This window comes from Bison bison, unplaced genomic scaffold, assembly GCF_000754665.1.
Source record: "Bison bison bison isolate TAMUID 2011002044 unplaced genomic scaffold, Bison_UMD1.0 scf7180017864456, whole genome shotgun sequence".
Lineage (NCBI taxonomy): Eukaryota > Metazoa > Chordata > Mammalia > Artiodactyla > Bovidae > Bison > Bison bison.
Window position 1 is genome coordinate 20,592,190 of NW_011495018.1, and position 22,934 is coordinate 20,615,123.

The 22,934-nt window shown below is 37.5% G+C and overlaps 2 protein-coding genes across 4 annotated transcripts in view; one reads left to right on the forward strand and one right to left on the reverse strand.

Annotated features, from left to right (window-relative positions):
- The first annotated feature begins 1,053 nt into the window (after positions 1-1,053).
- On the forward strand, positions 1,054-14,037 carry SMNDC1 (survival motor neuron domain containing 1). 2 transcript variants are annotated; one of them, XR_827004.1, is made up of 7 exons: positions 1,054-1,269; positions 2,395-2,514; positions 7,507-7,649; positions 8,268-8,429; positions 10,493-10,646; positions 11,095-11,303; positions 12,347-14,037. XR_827004.1 is itself a non-coding variant. In XM_010859367.1 (6 exons), the coding sequence occupies exons 2-6, from the start codon at positions 2,395-2,397 to the stop codon at positions 11,230-11,232; spliced, it is 717 nt and encodes a 238-aa protein (XP_010857669.1). In that variant the 5' UTR covers positions 1,166-1,269; the 3' UTR covers positions 11,233-12,602. The 2 variants fall into 2 exon arrangements, 1 of the variants encoding a protein (XP_010857669.1); XM_010859367.1 differs by having other exon boundaries at positions 1,166-1,269; positions 11,095-12,602.
- A 4,109-nt stretch (positions 14,038-18,146) lies between these two features.
- The window catches only part of MXI1 (MAX interactor 1, dimerization protein), a 93,274-nt gene continuing 88,486 nt past the window's right edge, over positions 18,147-22,934 (reverse strand). Inside the window, exon 6 of one of the 2 annotated variants that reach the window (XM_010859368.1) lies at positions 18,147-20,683. In XM_010859368.1, the coding sequence (XP_010857670.1) occupies positions 20,520-20,683 (164 nt within the window). In that variant the 3' untranslated portion in view covers positions 18,147-20,519. The remainder of the gene's footprint in view (positions 20,684-22,934) is intronic. The other variant, XM_010859369.1, reaches the window with a different exon arrangement.

The window sequence follows — 22,934 nt, forward strand, 5'->3', positions numbered from 1 at the left end:
TTTTATTTTTTTTTTTTTTTTTTTTTTAATTGGAAAAAATTACATGTGTATAGGGGAAAGATTAAAAGTAGGAAGGATAATCAGTGAAAACATTTGGGTTCCACTCCAAATCTCTAGATAGATTTGTATATCCGTCCAACAGTATATATTATTACACTTAATACACATTTTTAAACATTAAGTGCTTACACAATCTGCTTATATTTAAGATTATAAGAGACTGTTCCCTTGCGAGTGGCATTAACCTACATAACTTAATTAAAACCAGTAAATGCTTATAAAAGTTTTTTTTTTTTTTTAATGGTACGAAAGGCCTTTGTTCACAACAGTAAACGGAAAAGGGGAGGATACACAGCTCTTGCTCCTGGGGAGGTACACAGCCTGTGTAACCGCCCTCGAAAAGTCAAAATCGGTTTTAAATAATCTAATCTACTGTCCAATAGGTTCTGCCACAATCTAATCAGCTTTCTGTTGCCCTTAAGACTTTTACTATTCTATTAATATGAAGCAGTGGTTCTCACACTCGAGCGGACAATGGTATCCCCTAGAAGGCTTACTGAAACAGGCTGCTGCGCCCATCTTCAACGTTTCTGATTCAAAGGTCTGAGGTGGGTGTTGAAAGTATGTATTTATAGTGCATTATTTTTGCAATAAATTATAAATTACTGTAAAAAATAAATACCAGGCAATGCTGATGGTGCTGGGACCAAATTCTGAGAACCAGCCTCTACGATGAATACTGTATTAAACCCGGTTCTTTCCGCCACCCAGCACCCTGAAACCTCAGGATTTGCCCGACTGCGCCCACACCTAAAACAACAAACGGATTCCCCATTCCAAGCCGGAACTAAGATAAGACGAACCTACATCCGGCGCCTGGCGCATCCCAGTACGTCATTTCCTACCTATGAGAACCCCGCCCTTTCCCTTTCCCCTTCCCCCTCCCCCTCTCCGCCGCGGTCCACTTCACGTCCCTGACGTGATTAAGGACCGGAGGCCTAGAGGGCGCTAGGAATCACGTGAATAGAGAGACATCTCGCGAGGATTTTTAACCTCTCGCGAGACTTCACCCGCCTCTTCTATACCTCCTTCCAGTCCCCGGCTTTAGTCCTCCCTAGTTCACTCCCGGTTGAGACCTGAGTTTTTATCCCGGGTTAACTAGTTGTCGACGCGGACTGTTTTGTTGCTGCTGCTGTTGCTGTTGCTGCCACCGCTGGGCTCATTTGCCCACTACCCCTTCCCGTCGCCACTCTCCCAACCCCACACAAGGTAACGCGATGAGGGAGACAGTGAGGCCTCGCTGGGCCTCGACCTCTCACGAGTTGAACCGGAGGCCAGAGGCCGAGGCCGCAGTGGAGACGCCCGGGCGCCGGCCTCCTCTTCCACGCAGAGTTGAGCCCTGAGAGTCCCTGAACGGGGTTGGGCTGGTCGCGGGAGGCATCTTAAGGACGCCCTCGGCCCTTCTGTGCGGAGCCTGTTTGCGGGTGGGGCTCCGGCTACTGGGGCCTCGGCTCCGTTCTTGTTTTCGGTTTCCTTGGAAGCTGTTGGAATTTCGGGGTCTGAAATGGTCGAGCTAGTTGTGGCGGGCTTTGAGGTATAGGGTGACTGAAGGGGAGCAGCCTGGCTTTCACCAACCCTTTTGAAGTCCTTCCAGGTTCCGGGCCGGGATTTGTAACACAGACGAGTCTCGGAAACCCTGTACGTTTGCTAATAAAGCGAAAAACAATTCTCTCCGGTCTTATTTTCAGGAGAAGTACGAGCTGGATTTGGTGAAAGGCCCGTACTTCAGATTGCCTGATTGGAGAGCATCTGTGATGTTTCTTTTACTGCAGAAAAATGCATTGGCAGTACTTAAGTGACTGAAAAGATTTTTGCACTGTGGAGAAGTTTCTAAACACACGTACTATAGCTCTTGTGGAGAAAGTTATTTGTGTAGTTAATCCAAAAGCCATTTATATTTGGCTTTCGAAGTACTTTTTAGCCCTTAAAAATCGGAAGCCTCAACTCTTTCAACAGTTTAGTGCCTTCTATTTTATTTTTTGGTGATGATATAACAGTCCTGTTCCTTGAGCCTAACGCAGTGTCTCTTCCCTGTTAATAGTTTAAAGAAAATTAGAAATTATTCTCCTTTTTCCTCTTATCTCGTTTTCTGTTTCTATATGTAATATATCTTACATGTTTATAATCTTCAGAATACTTGAAGTTTGTGGTTTGGAGCACAGCTTTTCTCTGAACTGAAAGTAAAGGTAGTAGTAATATATTATGCCGCAGTGAGTTATAAGGAGTTGGGAACAAAATCGGTAAGGGTTAATTCAGGCCGACAGGAAAAAAATGTATTTTTATGTTTTGGTTTTTTGGTTCTGTTTTCATGACTTTACTCTTTATTTTCACCAGATGTCAGAGGATCTAGCAAAGCAGCTGGCAAGCTACAAAGCTCAACTCCAGCAAGTTGAGGCTGCGCTGTCTGGAAATGGAGAAAATGAAGATTTACTAAAATTAAAGAAAGATTTACAAGTAAGTATGGGGCAATACTTAATAGTTTCATTGCTTGAAAAGAGTATTTCTGTGGCTTATAAGTGGTTATTGCCTAGAATCTACGGGTATCCATAATATCTTTGGAGGGAGTGTTTCTCCCCTTCACACCCCTTGTGTGTACATGTGTGCACCCACAGAGGTATACATGGCTTCTAAGAGACGGGTTGCTTCCTCAGTTTGTGTACATCAAAACAATTAATTGAAGCATTGTTCTTTGTTGTGTCACCCTTATATGCTCTTATAATTTTTAAAAGTAAGAGTTAATTTTATAAGTCACTATCACTCTAGAAAAAGAGGTACATATAACTTGACAGTGGATAACATTTCTGTTTTTAAAGACCTGGAAAAGGAATTTTACTTCAAAGGGTAACTAAAATTAAAGGAGGAAAATATAACTTAATCAGATTATATCAGATTCTTTTCAATGCCACAAGATTTCTTTGAAAATGAAATAGAGCACCCATGCCAGAGGTCCTGTGTGTGTGTGTGTAAGTGTAACAAAGCTAGCTCTAGTGCCTGTGTTGAAAACACATAAAAATACCTAAAGAGATATTTTTTTTCTGCATAAATGTTACATAATGTTTGAACTTAAGGCTAGGTCTTATATGTAATTATTGACACTTGTTAGCAACTTGAAATTAAACCGAATCTATGTAAAAAGGCGATCTGAATTTAATGTGTTCCTTTTGTCCTGGAAGAGCAGTAAGTATGAAACCAGCTTTTTAAAACTTGCCCTGGGGTTTCAAGACAAACATAAAGCCATAGAAGTAAATATCTGTTATTTCTTACAACACTAGGTTGATTAATAAAACACCATATACAATATTTGTAAATATCCATGGCTTTCATCTAATTCTGAATCTGATTTTTTGGAGAGTTTTAAAAGATGTTTTGATTAGATGACTTATCTTCACTGATTTATAACAACTCGAATCATCTTCATACTACGTATCATTTCTCTCTGTTTATATCATCCTCTTGCCAATTAAAATGATCAATATTTTAGGGACAGCAGAACTGCAAACAAACAAAACTTACTTGAAACGGGGTCCAGATTCACAATTCTAAAAGCTTACCTGGGCATAATTTAAATGAGTTGAATGTTTTCAGGTTCAATTTCTGGATTTAGGATAGATGTGCATGAAGTTGGAATAGTATGTTATTTAAAAAAAAAAAATACAGAAACCAAGGCTTCTCTTCAGTATGTAGAAGTTAGGCCAGTGGATTTCAGGGAGCTAGTCAGTAAGAAAAAATGTTTTGGGAGCAGTTTCTCCCATCTCAGGCCAACTTTCTGCTTGTCTTAGAGAGCCTGACCTACCCCCATCTCTCTCTCTCTATTTTATTAAAAACCAACTTAAAAGCAGTCCTTTTTCCTTTTGAAGAAAGTAAAACATTGTGCCAGTGTTGTATACTTTGCTTCTTGTATTTAATTGGCAGTAAGAGGGAGGGGTATATGTGGAACTGGTGGAACGGGGAGTTGGGAGTGAAGACAGCACTATTATGAGTCTTGGTATTTTAGTAGTTCTGGAATACATTTCAGAGTCTGGGCAGAATTGTGTTAGGACATGATCTATAGTGGAAGTACTATAGGGAAGGAGACCATTGTTGTAGGCATTGTAGTAACCAGGTAAATGGCTTACTTAGGGTTCAGTTAATGATGACCCGGAGGTCGTTCTATAAAATATTCTTTTTTAAATAACCATTTTGAAAAACATTGTCCAATAGAACTTTCTGTGGTGATGGAAATGTTCTATATCTGCTGTGCAATATTATAGCTGCTAGGTACATGGGGCTATTGAATACTTGGAAAAAGACTAGGATGGCTGAAACACTGAATTTTTAATTTTATTTAAGTAACCATATGTGGCTACCTTATCAGATGGCACAGATTTAGAAGTGCACGTTCTAACACTTCAGTTAGCAATAACAGAGAATGTTTTTCCCGACCAATCTTGACCTCAAATTCTTTTCCTCTCATGGAAAACAATCATTTTGGTTACTAGATATAGTTTTGTTTTTGAACTGAAAACTACTCAAAGATGGAACACATCGTTTAATATTAGATAAAATTCTGAAAAATATTTTGCTATCTGCTTCCATCTAGTAATTGTTATCTCTACTGACTATAGCTACAGCTTCTATTTTGTCATAGGTTTTTGTTTTTTAAAAAATCCTTTTCCTTCCTTGCTTTCTGGGATATGCCTTGTGCCATTGGTATTTAATTCTATCTTTTATATTTGCTGAAAAGTCTTCTCAGACTGATGACTGAGTTTGTAGTCTCCTTTATTTTTTTGTGTTCCTTTTATGGAATATCCTTATTCTGGTTAAGAATTTGTTTGCAGTTTCATTTATGCAGAATCCTTTTTCTGCATTTTTTCCAGTGACTTTCATTTTGCCAGTAAGGCTTCTATGTTTATCTCTTACCACACTGTCTTTCATATAAAGTTACTCAATAGGCAGCAAATCAGTCTTCTGAAATCCTAATTTGTTTTCTTTTTTCACTTTAAAGAAGTGAGTTTAGTAAAATCCAGACTAGCTAGTTGACTAGCTCCCCAGGCAGTCTGTGATAATCACAAAAATAGTCAATTTATTAGGCTGTTTTGCTGAATAAACTGGTTCTAAAGGAGGCAGGGGTCAAGTCACTTGTCTCATATATTACAGTGGCTCTCTGCATCCCCGAAACGCCTTCCTTCAGTAAGCAGAGTGCTTGAGTGCACCCCCTTTGACCTGCTGATATGTAGATCACAACATCTGATGCTTCCTGGAATTGCCGATAACTGTAACTGCTGCCCATCTGTCAATGAAGGAGCAGTTTCAGAACTCAGACTTGGGGGAGGAAAAGTAATTAATGGTATGTACCTTTAAGAACTCCCTCATACATGAAATCATATTTATAATACTTTGGTCCATATGCACATGTGAATGAAAAAGGACATTTAGAAGGGTCTTCATAATTGTTGGGAGGGGTATGTACAACATGGCAAAGTGAAAAGACAGCTAGGGATAAATGCTCTTGATTTTTAAAAATGTCTTTTCAGTGCAGGGCCCTGGAAATTACAACCACAGCTTTTCAGGACCCTTCTCTTTGGTGAAAATGTATTTTATTATGAAAACATAGTGGAAAGATGTTTTATTCTAAGGGAAGTAGAGTTCTAAATATTGAGATCTAAAAACACAGACTTCATGTTTGTGCATTAGTAGGCCAATGATCCCTAGTTAAATTGAATTATTTAATGATGGGAATTACGTAGGCTTTTGAGTCAGACTTACTGGATTACATTCCTAGTGCTAAAAGTGGTTAATTAAAAACAAGACTGGATAATTTACTCTCCTTCTTTGTGTAGTACATCATCTATTTATTTGGACATCCCTTGCTTATTTGCAAAGGATTGTCTTAATCAAAAGGTATTTGAATGGCTATTTGGCACCTAATAAAATTTCATGAAAGATATTAATCTACTGAATTTTTAACTTAAATCTGAGTCTTCTAGTATTTTCATTCGTAAAATTTTTTTATTCATAAAACTGATCTTTCTCCAAGGGCTTTAATAATCCTTTTTTTTGTTGTTGTCCTTAAGGCTCAAATATAAGTTTTTAAGAACTAGTTGGGAAGATTTAAAATCTTAAGGAGAGAAGTAATATTTCACTTGCTTGGCTATTATTAAACCTCAGTGGGAGCCAGGAGAAACTGAATACGGAGTGTAACTTTGCTCATTTTTCTCCCAAAACGTACAGTGTGATGTTTAAGGTATTTTGTGTGCAACAGCAAAGGATGAGTCTTCATCAGAGTAAAAATATAGTGGATTGGTAGCAGAATCTATCAGTTTGTTTTTATTAAGTTTTTTAACCAACTCTACCAAACACCTTTGAATGAAGTCGGTAAGTGTAAGCGGAGAAGGCAATGGCACCCCACTCCAGTACTCTTGCTTGGAAAATCCCATGGACGGAGGAGCCTGGCAGGCTGCAGTTCATGGGGTCGCTAAGAGTCGCATACGACTAATCGACTTCACTTTCACTTTTCACTTTCATGCTTTGGAGAAGGAAATGGCAACCCACTCCAGTGTTCTTGCCTGGAGAATCCCAGGGACAGGGGAGCCTGGTGGGCTGCTGTCTCTGGGGTCGCACAGAGTCGGACACGACTGAAGCGACTTAGCAGCAGCAGCAGCAAGTGTAAGTTAGAAAATGTATTTGTCACACAGAAAGGCTTTACCTACCTGTGTGTTACATTTATTTTACTTTTTCCTTTTAGTTGAAGCTGTGCTAATGTATTTAACATTATAGTATTGGGATATTTAAAATCTGACTTGGTAATTTGCTTACCCAGATGGGGTAAGTATTACAATAAATGAATAGAAAAACTACTGTTTTTTTATACATGCCTATAGTATTTTAGTAGAAATACATATGAGCAGGAACATTTTTATTACTAATAATGCTCCGTCAAGTTTTGGGGGGCTTATTTTATTTTTTTTGTAGGGAGAGCATCCCTGTTGGCTAGTCAGTTAATACTACTGCCAAGCAGTGCCCTATAAAAAGTTCATTGGAATTAAATATATGTGACAGTGATAATGAGATAGAAGGGATCTTGAATCTAGTTCAGTGCCTTAGAGTTGACTATTTCTCACCTTTAGAGAGATCTCTTTAGCTAAAATAGGTGCATAAAAATAATGTACAGTGTAAATTCAAGTTCACTATATTTCTGTTAGTATTAGAGGTTAATTAAATTGAAAGGCAACTGGCTAGGTTTAAGTCCCACCACCACTGTATAAAATGTTTTATCTTAGTCTCTACTTGGGATAATCACAGTATCTACATCATAGTATCATTATGAACTGCAAATAAATATGTGTAGAGTAGTTAATGAGTGCTACATGGTATGAGAGCTGTTACCAAAAACTGAAAGAACTTGCTTGTTGAAAGTAGGTGACAATGTGAATTATAAAGATAATGGTTTTTGTTTTTCCTTTTTAGGAGGTTATTGAACTAACCAAAGACCTTCTGTCAACTCAGCCTTCTGAAACTCTGGCAAGTTCAGACAACTTTGCTTCTACTCAGCCCACTCATTCATGGAAAGTAGGAGACAAGTGTATGGCAATCTGGAGTGAAGATGGACAGTAAGTGTAGAAAAAAAACTAACTATAACATGAACTAGTAAAGTACAATGGTAAGGTGATTTTTATTCAGCTTGACCTACTCTATTTTAGTCTTTATATGGCTGATACGACTTAGACAACCAATTTGATTCTTGGATGGTTACCATTACTATAGTTTTTAGCTTTAGAGTAAGTTTTAGGGCAGAAGAATGGCTTGGATGCTAGATGAAATAGACATGAAATAGAGGAAAGTGAATGGATTTTCTTTATTTTAATACAGTCTATAAGTTCTTTTTCCCTTGGGTTGAACATTGAGTAATGGTTGGCTCTCTTAGACTTCTGTGAAGCACATATATTGAAATGATTGATATAAGAAGTATATTTTCTCACAGAAATTGACTAAAACACATTGAGTAGATCTGTCAGAGACTTCCCGGGCAATATTTTGATTGGGACTTCCTTCCTAAAAAGCCAGTGGCTAACTCTAGCTGCTTTTTTGTATTATCTTTGCCAAAGGGACATTTGATTGTATTAAGTTTCATTTTAGACACATTTAATAGTTGAATCACTGCAGTATAAGTCTTATAGGCTGAGTATTAAACCTTTACTCACCTGCTTACAGCCATGATATCTTTACAGGTGTTATGAAGCGGAGATTGAGGAGATAGATGAGGAAAACGGCACCGCTGCAATCACTTTTGCTGGCTATGGCAATGCTGAAGTGACTCCACTGTTGAACCTCAAGCCTGTAGAAGAAGGAAGGAAGGCAAAGGAGGACAGTGGCAACAAACCCATGTCAAAGTAAGTGACTTTGACTTTAGCATTTTAAATGTAATCTTCCTCATTTGGGTATTTGAGGTTGTCTGCAGAATCTGTGCAGGCTAGATTAGGATAAGAAAGTTATAATACTGTTTACAATTGTTTTGAAGGTTAGCAGCGTATGGTTAACAGTGTCTGTTAATACGTATACCTAGGTAAAGTGAAGACATTTTGGGGTTCCTGCTTAGGCATTTAATACATATTTATTAAGAGGATATCTTAAGATTAAGAGTAAAATTAAGAGTATGTCTCAATAAACCAGGTTCTGGGTTCCACCACAGCAAAGACCAAAACAGGCCTTGTCCTAACTGCGTTTACAATCTGAAGAATAGACACATAATGAAAGAAAAACTTTAGTGTAGAAGTAATGGAGGAAACACAACAGATACTTTTAGAGAACAAAGAAAAGGTAACAAGCTGCATTTTTGTCATGAGGGCAAATTTCTTAGAGGAAATGACATGTAAACTGAGATTTGAAAAGGACAGATGTGGGCCAGTTAATGAACTAGAAGGTATGATCTTGAGCAAGCTGCTTACCTTCTGATTCCTCATCTATAAATCAGGGATAGTAGTATCTCTGTTATGGGGTTGTAAGGATTCATTCATAGCTTGAGTAAAACTTATGGCACAGTTCTTGACACATAGGCTTTCCCGGTGGCTCAGTGATAAAGACCCCCTTGCCAGTGCAGGAGATGTGGGTTTGATCCCTGGGTTAGGAAGATCCCCTGGAGAAGGAAATGGCCACCCACTCTAGTATTCTTGGGGAAATTCCATGGACAAAGGAGCCTGGCGGGCTGTAGTTCGTGGGGTTGCAAAGAATCAGACATGACTTAACAAGTAAGTTAAACAAGAAGTAAGATTTACATTTAAAACCAAAAAATGGGGAGGAACATAGAAGTAACAGAAATCCTTTCGTTAAAAACTTGGGGCTTGAGGGTGGGTAGCTTAACAAGAGAAAGAGATTAGAAAGGTAGAGGCCAGATCATAAAGAGCTAGAAAGCACTAATGTATTTCAAGTGGAGAGGATTTGATATGTTCATATTTGAACTTTTGAGTGATTACTGGCAGCAGAGAGAAGGCAGCTACTGCTATCATCCAGGTATAAGATGATGGTGACCTGAACCAAGGGAGTAGCAGTAAGGATGGAGCTGTGTATGGTTTGAGAGTTCTTTATGAGATGGAATTAACAGTTTTCAGTTAACTTCTGCATTTATGCAGAAGTTTGCCGTCTTTTGATTTGTCTACTTGTTTTCAGAACTTAATTTGCTACATAAATATATTTGAATATGGGAAAATATATCATCTATTAACAACATTTGATTTAAGCATCCCAATAAGAAAAGTAGATTGTAGAACAACATGAGAGTTCTGTTTTTAGTCTTTGACATTGTGTAAAAACCATACTTCATGGAAGTGATTATATGATACAGAGAAGTCTGAATCATATTACCTCATTTTGAATACCTCTGTATTCATTCCTTTGGTGATAAGTGTTAACTTAGCAGGAATTACTGAGAGAACTTTTAGGCTCTGATTGGAAAACCCTAGTTGTTTTTGTTTTAAGAATTGCTAGCTATGATTTCCCTTTGTGCTGCTGAGCTCTTCCAGTCTAGATGAAATAGTTTTGTCTGCAGTGAATCTTTGCATTTTCCAAATGCAGCATATCATACTTGCTAACTGCCCATTTAAAATTTGATAAAGGGTTAGTTAGCTTTACATGTTGAAACTCATCTTTTTCTTGAAACAAAACTTGTAAAAGCTATGTAAATGACAAATTAAAAGTCAGTTGAAATATTGGATTTAAATGGGTAATAGATTACTACAGTTGTGTTTAAAAGCTTCCACGGATACTGTATATTCCAAATAACATTTATTTATTACTAGTCCTGAGTGATTGGCATTGACGTTAGTGCTTTTATTTATGGAGGGAAAAGTGTGTAAACTTATTCGATTTTGGGGTTTCTTTGGCGGGAGAGTGGTTGCACTGAAGTCATCTTTTAGTTGAGGTCATTTTGAATTGACATTTACCTGTTCTGTCCACACAGAAAAGAAATGATTGCACAGCAGCGTGAATATAAAAAGAAGAAAGCTTTGAAAAAAGCACAGAGAATAAAAGAACTTGAACAAGAAAGAGAGGACCAGAAGGTAAAATGGCAACAGTTCAACAACAGAGCCTATTCTAAAAACAAAAAGGGCCAGGTTAGTAAATCCTTTCATCACACATACTTCGTAAATTTGCAGAGCATGGCTGTCGTTAAAATAACTTTAAAATGAAGAAGGACGTTCGATGAGATTTAAAAAAATACAACTGGATCTTGAATTCAGAATCCTCTTTAATCTTCTTTTTGACTTACTGAATATAAAATATCCCCATTAGGCACTGTCTCTGCAGTGGAAGCACTGTGAATGAATTTATATTAGGAATTATAAAAGATCTAGGTTATTTTCTTTTATAAACTAAAATTTGAAAACCTGTGTGCTATCTTACATACCACTTAGAGTGTATTGAACCTTACTTATGTTGGGTATCACTGGAGGATTTTTTGATCACTCAAGTTTTCTTGATGTACTTTTCCTTAAAGGCGTATTTTGAAATTTTAGTTTTTTCCAAAACCAATAAAGAATTCTTTTTTTTTCCTCTCTCTAGGTAAAGAGGAGTATTTTTGCTTCACCCGAGAGTGTAACTGGCAAAGTTGGAGTAGGAACTTGTGGAATTGCTGATAAACCTATGACACAGTATCAAGATACCTCTAAATACAATGTTAGGCATTTGATGCCTCAATAATCAGAAAAACTGTTGGATTTCATCTCTGCAGGGCTTTACATTTACCTTTTTATCCTTATATTTTTCTAAAGGTAAATTATTTGTTAGATGAGTAAAGAAAATACCATTGTTGTCATTGTTTGACTTCAATAGAATGAAACTTGAAATTGCAATTAATAACTGCTACTCATTTAAACTTTTTTTTCATTACTACTACCAGTTTCCTCAAAGTTTATTGGATAAAGCAACTTTTCTAGATAAATGCTGCATAAATACAGCACTTAAATGAATTATTCATCTTCCTAGTATCAGGTACCCACTTAATGGATGGTAAATACTTTTTGTAAAGTTCTAACTGGGAATTTTCAGATGCTTTGAACTTGCCACATACTCTAGCAATTCCCTGGAACATCAAGACAAAATACCAATGTTCTAAAAAGAATTTCTCTTCATTGTTTTTCTTATCTTCAGCTTAAATTTAGCTGTTGTCCAATTAACCTAAAACTAGGTTAATTGGTAAATGGCAAAGTTTTCTTTTCTGAGGTTTTTCTCAATAACTTGCTTCCTAAGCCTATTAGGCCATCTCTAAAATTGATCCAGCTCTTTATTCTTTTCATTGAATTTTAGTTTTATGTAAGAAACCATGTTTAGGACCAGCTACCTTTTCTAATGTTCTTTTTTTTTTTTTGTACGTTTGCTTTCCTCCTGTGTTTTCACTTACAGTAGTGGTGACATTTTTTGGATGTGTAATGTTTATATGAGAAAACAAAAAGCTGATGTATAGCCCTGTATACAATGTAGATACTATTTTTGTAAAAAAACCAAGGCTAAATTAATGAACAAGAGTACTGAATATTTCATCATTAAAAATTTACTGTATTTCTTGTGCATTAATCTGACCATAATTTCCCTGTATATTATGTTCATGTAGCTGAGTTTATAATTTTTGTTAACTAGATCAGTCAGCATTTGTTGGTAAGTGAACTTCACAATTATCCTGAGTTGAGTTTAAGCCAAATATATGCATAGGAAAGGGTCCTCCTATTAGTGGAAGAAGATGATTTTTAAGATGTGTGTTAATTTCAGTTTTTGTATGTTTAACTTTTATTAAATAAAGTGTTTTTAAAATCTCCAGGGTGTGTTAACCGATAGGTAAAGTCTTAGCTGCCAGCATTGATACAGTGATTAAGCATACATCATTTCCACAGAAAAGAATATTGAGTAAGTAATAAAGGTTTTGGTAAATCTTTATGTACTCCTTATATTGGACATAAGAAATTGGATCCTAAAGGACAAACTAGTTTTCTTTTTATTTTAAGGGCTGTGTTTAATAGAGATGTTTGTAAATTTCTGGTAGAAGGAGAAAATAAAATTTTTTATTTCGTGAATTTTAATTTTTTGGTAGACCTGTGCCACCTTTGGCCCTGTGGGCCTTCCTTTTACAAATAGGCATATGGCAGGAAAACAAGAGCTCTTGTGTCAGAGATCTAGATGTGACCCTTTGAGAAATCCTATTTGCAGGATGATGATAGTATCTCTGGACTAAACTTGAAAATTAGGAATCCTGGGGAGACCTGTCTCATAAGTTGAGAAATGCTTAGTGAGAAGCATGATACCAATAGTATTTTACAAATGCAGGTGGTTAACCTCTCAGTTTTCTAAAATCAAATATGATGCTTGGTCTTATGAAGTGTTGTTATAAAATTTAATGCAGAGTTTCCCTGCTTGTCAAGAAAGGGGACTTGAACCTTTGAAACTGATGGACTGAACCATACTTAATGGCCCCCTTGTGGCTATGGTTGCATTTGTCTTCTCAGAACTTAACATTTGACTTTGCATTTGACTTTGTTATTGACTGTTTCAAGGGAAGGACAGTCTTAAAACCTGCCCCCCAAAAAAACAATTTTAAATTTTAGTTGTGGCAATTTTCTGCAAACCAAAATGAAATACATCCGTTTAATGTAACAACTCATTTTAAAAAATGCTTGTTTTTTTCACAGTGAAGGGTGTGCATATGTGTGTGGCTTTCCATTGCAGTGCAGTTTTAATGCTGTGTCTGCCTTTAAAATAGCAAGGGAAAACTTAAGTGACAAAGGAAATTCATAGTTTTTAAGTTGTGTGATGTCTGTAGATTGTGATTATATAAGGTGAAAAATACCACTTACAAATTAAGCCAAGTATTTTTAAAGCTTTGATTTGAATTTTTGCTTCAACTTGGTATTAACTGAAATACAAAAGAAGGAAGAAAATCTATTAAAACCAATAAGGTTTTGTATTTGTTAAAATACTTAAGAGTTCAATAAACATGCACTGGATTGTATTAAGTATTTGTATTATACTGTGAAACCACCAAGTAGTATAAATGATAATTTACAAGTTCAGTAGTAAATGTAAACATTCTTTATATCTAGGATTTTTGAGTTGCAAGTTAAACTGAATTTTTACTGCAGTGGAGAGGAAGAGCATAGCAGGTAAAATAACAGGTAATACCATAGTTTAAACAAAACCAAAGTTACTGAATCCCCTTATACTATGACCTTTTTTTTTTTTAAGCATATCTATATAAATGTACTCTTAAGAAACATCTCAAGAGGTTTGGAAACCATTATTGACTTTCTGTGAATTTGTTTTGGCCTAGCCAGACTAAGTATAAAAAAAAAACGAACACAGATAAAGGTGTTGGATTTCTGTGAGGGTCTTCACTTTCAGATTATGTATAAAGTTGGTGCAAATGCAATTGCAGTTTTGGACCTTGAATTTTAAGTCATAACTAGGGTGAAAGTGAACTAGCTCAGTTGTGTCCGACTCTTTGCGACCCCTCTAGACCATAGCCTACCAGGCTCCTCTGTCCATGGGATTTTCCAGGCAAGGATACTGGAGTAGGTTGCCATTTCCTTGGGTCAAACACATCTTTATTAATCAAAATAGGAACGATTACAATGAACACATTTTTGCCAACGAGAAATAAGTTTATTCTTAGCATAAAAATCCAAGCCTTGGCATTTAACGAGTTCTTGGAAAGTATTTTCTGCCTCCTGCTGGTCATGGGAGTGTATTCCCTGCAAAAAAAATCATCAGGATTCTCAAAGTGGTATCTGGTTGGCCAGAGGTCAGGTGAATAAGGAGGCTGAGGCAAAACTTCATAGCCCAATTCATTCAGCTTTTGAAGTGGTTGTGCAACTTGGCAGTTATTAAGCAGTTACTGGCTGTTGACCAATGCTAGCTGTAGGAGTTGCAGTTTTTGGTGCATCACGTCAATTTGCTGAGCATACTTCTCAAATGTAATGGTTTCGCCAAGATTCAGAAAGCTGTAGTGCATCAGACTGGCAGCAGACCACCAAACAGTGACCATGACCTTTTTTGGGTGCAGGTTTGGCTCTGAGAGCTGCTTTGGAGGTTCTTAGTCCAACCACTGAGCTGGTCATCACTAGTTATCATATAAAATCCACTTTTCATCATGTCACAATCTTGAGAAATGGTTTGTTGCATAGAGTAAGAGAAGGCAATACTTCAAAACAATAGTTTTTGATTTTGTGGGCAGTGCATGAGGCACCCATTTACCGAGCTTTCCCACCTTTCCAATTTGCTTCAAATGCTGAATGACCATAGGGATGGTCGACATGGAGTTCCTTGGCAATTTCTCATGTACTTGTAAGAGAATCAGTTTCAGTGATGGCTCTCAGTTGGTCTTTGTCAACTTCTGATGTGCACTTCTCATCTTCAAGGCTCTTTCTTCCTTTGCAGAACTTCTTAAACAAACCATCATTGCACTGTAGGTTCATTAGAAGTTCCTGGGCCAGATGTGCTGTTGTGAGTTGTCTCTTTTGCTTTACAACCCATTTTGAACTCAAATAAGAAAATCGCTTAAATTGCTTTTTGTCTTAGTATTATTTCCATAGTCTAAAATATAAAATAAACAGCAAGTAATGAGTCACTAGCAAAAAAACAAAAGCATGAAATGCACACTAAAATGATTAAGAATGTATTCCAATGTCAAACAAAAAAGGTCAACAAGGCAGAATCGCAGTTACTTCTGCACCAACCTAAGTTTCTTTGTGTGTGCCTTGAGCAGGGAAAAGCAGATCCGAGAAGAATGCTGGGCTTCTGGTAGTTGACAGCTGAACTTGACCAAATTTTGGATACTTAAGTCATCTTTTAGTTGCTGGGGGAAAAAAAAAAACCTGGCAGTTTACTTCCACCAAGCACTTGACCGGTTCATTTTTACAGAACCAGTACACACTTGTTACTGGAATTATTAAAATTGTAGTTTGTTTCCCCAGTTAAAGAGCACAGCTAAAGAAGCCGTGGTTATGCTCATTAGAAGAAAAGGGTTTTTTTTTAATGTTTGAAGAGCTACTTTCTCAACTTGAGGCCCCAAAATCATGATTATTATTTTGCTGGCTCATGACTTTCCTTTTTTTGGTGGAACTGATGGGCATTTGTTTTTTCCCCCTTTTAAGCCCTGTAACTCACTTTAGCAAGATGCAGTGAATTTCTGACCACAGAAACAATTCAGGCTTGGAGGAAACACTTGACTTGGGAGCAAACACTTGACTTTGGAAAACTAGTGTTGAAGTCTGAGATCCGCAGCTAGGCTAGTCTTTAATAGATGGTAATTGTCCAGTTGTCCAGTTGTTCATTGCCCAAAAGTGTGCGAGGAGGAGGAGTAAGTATCCGTTTGGTTCTTTTGCCCAGTTTTTCCCTCCAAGAGCACTGTCAAGTTTAGTTGACCTAGCTTTCAGAGTGAGTGTGATGAAGCTGCTAATTTAGAAAAAATTGACTTCTTAAATTTGTATTAATGTTAGAGGTATTTTATGGCTTTTGTGTTTTTACAGTGCTATTCTGTGCTCTAGTGTGAAAATCTAGAATATACCAATTATTGTCCTACTGGTAAAGACTTTTAAAAGTATCTTCCATAGCTAAGAGCTTGAGAAAATAGAAAATTCCAAAATTATAGGAAGTTGGCAGAACTTTAAAAGAGCTTCATTTTCATTTTAAGTCATTTCCCTTAATAATTGATTACTGTATGAAAAGGTAAAGGGGTTCCCAGGTGGCACTAGTGGTAAAGAATCCAGCTGCCAGTGCAGGAGACGAAAGAGACTCCGGCTCAACACCCTGGGTCAGATTATCTGGAGGACATGGCAACATGCTCCAGCATTCTTGCCTGGAAAATTCCATGGGCAGAGGAGCCTGGCAGGCTACAGTCCATGAGCCTGCAGACAGTCGGACACAACTGGGTTACTGAGCACAAAGGTAAAACAGAAGGAAGAACTGAAGCTGCCAACCAGTATTCTGTTTTGATCTACACTTATTATTTAAAAGAATCAGATGGTATTCCATAAGAAAACTAGTTTCCTGTTAGATCTAGTACATAGGGCAATAAGATTCTTTTTCATGGTGAGGCCAGCACTAAAATATTAACTGGGGCACTCAATTTATTATGCAGCAGTTACTATCAGTGTATAACATACTCAAACTCAGGTCCTTTTTTTTTTTAGGAAGACCAGGTAATCACTAAAACCAATAACATGACTCTTACAAAGCCTTTATTTAAAAATTTCTATGGGATGTCAAAATTTACGTCTTAAAATGTATAACCTGCCACAGAATTGTGAAATTGAACCATTTTATTAATAGTCTTTTTTGGGAAGACCCAGAGTCAGAATAACTAAAGTTCAGGATTCAAGATGAAGAGAATATCTTCCCTGGTAGCTCAGAGGTTAAAGCATCTGCCTCCAATGCGGGAGACCTGGGTTCAATCCCTGAGTCGGGAAGATCCCCTGGAGAAGGAAATGGTAACCCACTCCAGTATTCTTGCCTGGAAAATCCCATGGATGGAGAAGCCTGGTAGGCTACAAGCCCCTAGATTATGGGGGTAGGGTTGAATTACCTATATCAGTTTTAATCCTTAACAGTCTTTCAAAGTAGAGGTAGTATTTTTAACAACTTTTTCAGGAGGAAACAGTCTCCATGAAGTAATTTAGTAACTTGCCCAGCATCCTTAGCAAATGTTAGAACTGTTATTTAAATGTAGCCAAAATCCTTGTTGTATTATGCAATTTTTGGAATGGGCTATGGAATATTTCGAGGTGGAAGGATAATAGGAAAAGGACTAAGTGGAAGAAAACAAACCCTCGAAAAAACCTTTACCAAGAGGGTAGACAGTTGGTAAACCTTTACCTAGAGGGTAAACAGTTCTCAAGAGAAATGACCCAGGAAACTGTCCGTGTGGCCTTAGGTGTAGAAGCTTTGCCTCAGTAATTCTCACTGCCTTTTAAAATCTCTTCATAGTACTAAAAGCTTTTGTTTCCCGGGTGGCACTAGTGGTAAAGAATCCACCTGAAAATGTGGGAGACGCAAGAGAAATGGGTTCGATCCCTGGGTCAGGAAGGTCCCCTGGAGGAGGAAATGGCAACCTACTCCAGTATTCTTGCCTGGGAAATCCCATGGACAGAGGAGCCTAGCAGGCAACAATCCTTAGGGTTGCAGAGAGTCAGCCATGAGTGAGTGAGTGAGCACACATCATGGCACACAGATCTTTTATATAGGGGGCAGTGTTAACTCAGGTTAGTGAGGATTAAGTGGGACCCTCCAGACTGGTTTTCAATTTGAATAATAGTATATAGCCTAAGGGATTCCCTAAAAAGTTATTTGGAGAACAGATAATGATAAATGGCTTTGTGTCCTGCCTGAAGAAATTAAAATTTGGTACATTAAACCATCTGCAGTTAGGTTATATGGAATTATCAGTCAAGAAGGCACCTGTTCTAAAGCTATAGAACAGGAAATGGCAATGATTTTAAACTGCCATTAATTCCGACCACTGAAGTAGTATCAACATGGACACTGAAAGAGATTTGCCTCTCAAGGTGTGGATGTTCATTCGTATTTTTTCCTTCATAGAGAAGGGTGGTACAAAAAGCACTCGGGTATTCTTCATTCACAATTTTTATTTCTTGTGGTTAACTTTTTGTATCTTCAAAGTCAGTTTGTCTTTTAAAAAATTAATACTTATTCATCATACAATCCATCCCCTTCCCCCAAAGGAAACAAATTCAGGGAAGGAGTAGTTTAGGGGGCAGTTGAAATAGGTCCTATAGGTTTGTGACAAAGGCTTCCCAGCCCACCATCTTTACATATACAGCAAAATGGCAGCGCCTCAAGTTCACCTAAATGAAGTCCCAAATTCCAGCCCTAGGCAAGTGATTCAAGTGAATGCCATGGGAATAACAAAACAGAAACTCTGTCACTGGCTTCCATTTACTTTCCATGGTAGTTAGCAGAGTCTTCAAACTGTCTCCCTTGGGAAAGTCAAAAGTAAGCATATAGAGGAATATTTTGACTTGGCCAGGAGTAATTATAAATGAAACCAGAAATAATTTACCTGGGCCACAGAAACAAATTTCTTTTAGCATGTTTTGCATTAAGTCCCCAGCACCTGAAGTAGCAAGTTCTAATAAGGGGCTTCTAAAGGCATGCAGTTTTTCACACATCTACTTCAAAGAATTTCTTTCACTCAGACATACCACAATCAAGGATAAAATATTTCTGGAGGCACAGGAAGAGCACAAGAACAAGTAAGTATATGATGAGGCCTTGTGTATGACCAAGATGGTTCACTTCATATATAGAAGCAGTGAGAGCTGTTAAAAGTGCTACTTACAAAGGATAGTTTAACATACACACAACTCAACTGCACTGCTAAATATGGTTGTCTTTATTTTCTTTTTCCTTGCCCAGCCCTATCTAAACAAAATAAAACTACAGGACTGAAATTAACCCATTAAAATCAGCAATAAGTTACGAAAATCATAAAGCTTTTTTTTTCCTTTTTTAAGTAATTAAGGGTAGTTAAATTATTTAAAGTATACAAAGTCCAAAGAGTCAGGATAAGGTCTCCAAGGCTTCCCAGGATAAGGGGGAGGGCTGGGGAGAACCTTGGAGCTTGAAAGACAAAGGGAACACATGACATCAAAGTGCAGGCTAGAAATTTCACTTAAAATAACATTTCTGAAAATATTGACAAGAGCAACAATAGCACCCGCACAATGGGGCTGTGAGGAAGGAGAGAGACCGCCTGTAGGAAACGGAAGCAGATCTTTACATTAAAATGAGACAAGTGCCAAACTTAACTATGTTAACTATGATAGTGTGTCTACTATAGATATCAGATGGTTAAGAGATGATAAAAGGTAATGATTCTAAAAGAAAACAAAAACAGCACTGACCTTTTTTCTACTTAGCCCAGACCTCATTCATTTTGTGCACTATAAAGAGTGAGGTGTGAGGTGTTTTATCATTATCAAATGCTGCATCAAAATAGATGATTTTTTTCCCATGTGTTTTACACTATAAAAGACGTCTATGTTTTTTATGGACAAGCTTTAAAAAGATGTCATTTTGGTTTTCAACACATACAAACAGTTATCAAAATCTGAAATAAAAATGCTGCCGTGGCTCAGACCTTGGCCTGCTAATCTGCGTGTACAACTCTTCTGGCCCACGCAGACATGGAGGCACGTGGAGCTTTTTCCTTCTGGCCCCTCAATCCAAAATCAGGCCCTGCGTGGTAGACGCTGTCACGCACAGGGACTTCCCCAAGGGCCTAAGGGCGGCTGACTGTAGAGCTGGCGATTGGCTGCCCTAGTGCTAACAATGCAGGATAAGGTTAGCTTGCTTAGCATGGAATCCAACAGAAAGCTGAGCTGCATGATGATCCCTTTCAAAAGGCTTCATGGGAGTCTCTCCTTTTGCAGAGCATGAAATGAGCTTTTTTTTTTTTTTCCTTTTTATAAAGAATTGATCATCCACAGGCTTCATGATAAGCTGTCCTAGGCTGTTTTAATAGCTTTTTAGCTATCCAAGATTAATGCCTGATTATCTTGTCTTTACTATAGGTTTGATTCTTGTTTGTTGTTAGGACCAAAGAGCTCAGGAAGGGTTCATAATCCCATCCTTAAATGTGTCTACTCAATCAATATGATAGGAGCAAACTAGAAAAGAAAAAGAGGATGTAATCTCCAGTGTCCTCTTTCAAATCAACTAAATCAAATTGAGAAAATTTCACACACATTTTCTGCTGCCATTAGAAACTGTGATTTTCAAATATGAATATTTGTTCTGCAGGGGAGGCTCTGCCCCACTTTTTGCTAAGTATTTGCTTAAATAGAGGTCTCTTGACTCTTGTTCAAGTATAGTTTTGCTTAGCTTTAAAGAGGAGACTGCATCATGAACCCAATTTAAGAGATTGTTTGGATTGAATTGGCCCAGTGAATACTTTGCCCTGCACTGTCATGTCATGCTGGGTTCTAGGAAGTGAACGAAAGTTTGACACTGGCACTGGAGTAACCCTCGTCACTCCCAATACTCTGCAGGCTGCTGTGGTCATCAATGTCACTGATGCTGGTGGTACTGATATTGTCCACTTCTCCATGGGAGAACTCTGTGCTTTCAACATCCACTTCAATCTCCTCTGCCAAAGGGAAAAAAGGAGGAACATTAGTACATGTGCACTTGCAAGAACTAACAGGGCATGAGGAAAAGTAATTACTTTTTGTAGTATAAAGGAATTATTATACAAACTGTTATCAGCGATCTCTTAAGAACAGAAGGAACCGAAGATGAGAAACGGATATATTTGCAAAGAAATGTCTGGTATACAGTGGTGGTCTCAATTTATGCAGCAAGTTTACTAAAGCTTTTGACGCCAGTCTGTCTAGACCTCCCACCAAAAGCACTTGACCTATTTGGGAATTAAGTGTTTAATATTAAAAGATCCCAATCCTGAGTGGTTTAACATCTGTTTTGCCTTAAACTAGAAACTAATTCTCAGTGATGTTTAAGCAGAACTCCCTTCATGGGGGTTGGTGGGGAGGGGGAGAATAAACAATATAGATGAACTAGACTATGTTTCCATCCAGGCCTTTGGTGGCATAGTTCTGTAGACTTCCAGGATTCATCATAAAGATCTCTTGACTATTCAGTAACCATAATAAGCCCATGATTAAAAAGTGCAAAGAGAACACAGATTTGTTTTCAAATTAATTTTCTTTCATCAAATAAAGCTTGAAATGAGGGCGTGAGGCTTAAGAGTCTCTGGATTATAGTCAGATCTATAGTAAAGATTATAGTAAAAGCATTTTACTTTAAATACTGGTGCTGATTAACTTTACTTCAAAAACAAAACATGGTAAAATCTAAATACATATGTGACCCAGTTATTTATATATACATACTGTATTTTAATTGTTAAATACTACATGTGCAATCAGCAATAATACATAAAAAGCAACATTTTTTTTTTTAACGGAGCTGAAAGACTGTTTTCTCCCTTCAATTCTCTTAAATTCAAAAGCCTGATGTTTCACATTGGCCCTGATTTTAACGGTTCATACTGATCACAGTTGCTTTAGAAAAGTGGATTCTAGCTGAGCACAAGAAGACAGAGCAAGTTATTTTGAAGAATATAATTTTCAAGACGGCTTACTGCTTCAAAAAGTTTTCGCAGTCTTTTTAAAATGCACTCAGTTATCGAAACGAACTGTACAAATAATACTATGAATGCATAACTATTTTCTTCATATCCATTAATCCTTCACAGGCTATTTAGTGTTTCCTAGATCACAGAACACTCATCCGACCTCTAGTTGGGAAACACAATCAAAACACCCTATCCAGAGCATGCTGAATTTAAAAGTCCCTAACGCTGAGAAAGAGGGCTGCCAGGTAAGAACAGGAATGGTATGATGAAGACATACTACCTCTCTGAAATTTGGAGGTGGGGTGGGTACAAGGAGGAGACAATAGCAGCAAGGGCAGCTAAAGCCTGAAGACTGAACAAGATCACACAGCTTAGTAGCCAGCAAAAGAAAGAGGAGGACCAAGGTCTGCCTCCTTACACAGGGTTATTTCTGCTGTGCCTCTCACTCGTAAATGCATTATGACCTTGAGGCTCTTGCTGCTGCTTCTGGTGAACTACTATTCTTCAAGTGCCACACAACAAAAGTAAGCTTTTACATAATGACAACAAACCCACGAACTCCTAGGGTTGTGTTAAAAACCTATTTGAAAGGTTCCCACAGAATATGGGAAATTCGGATATTAAAAAGAATTAACAAGAATGACTACAGTGGATTGGGACATATTCAGTACATGAAAAAATAGGACTTTACAAGATAATCAGAGCTAAACAAAAAAGTTAACTCTGGAGGTTGCTAAGGTGCCAATTCATTACTCGGAAAATTGATAAAGCAAAAACAAGCATTTATCCCATCTTTCCAGTGAAGACTTTATTTGAAGGTAACCAGAAAATTGATGAAAAAATGTTCTTTAAAGAAGAAAAAGTTAATAAACCCAACAATGATAGAAAATCACTATTTTGGAACACCTAATAAAATAATGATCAGGGCAACAATCATCAATAACAAACTATTAAGCAAAAGGTGGATACATTTGAATTAATGTATCAAGACCACCTGATCTGCCTCTTGAGAAATTTGTATGCAGGTCAGGAAGCAACAGTTAGAACTGGACATGGAACAACAGACTAGTTCCAAATAGGAAAAGGAGTTCGTCAAGGCTGTATATTGTCACCCTGTTTATTTAATTTATATGCAGAGTACATCATAAGAAATGCTGGACTGGAAGAAACACAAACTGGAATCAAGATTGCCGGGAGAAATACCAATAACCTCAGATGCAGATGACACCACTCTTATGGCAGA

Coding starts and splice junctions, on each gene's coding strand:
- SMNDC1 (XM_010859367.1), top strand. CDS start 2,395: ATGTCAGAGGATCTAGCAAAGCAGCTGGCAAGCTACAAAGCTCAACTC. Junction 2,515..7,506: donor AATTAAAGAAAGATTTACAA/GTAAGTATGGGG, acceptor TTTCCTTTTTAG/GAGGTTATTGAACTAACCAA. Junction 10,647..11,094: donor CTAAAAACAAAAAGGGCCAG/GTTAGTAAATCC, acceptor TCCTCTCTCTAG/GTAAAGAGGAGTATTTTTGC.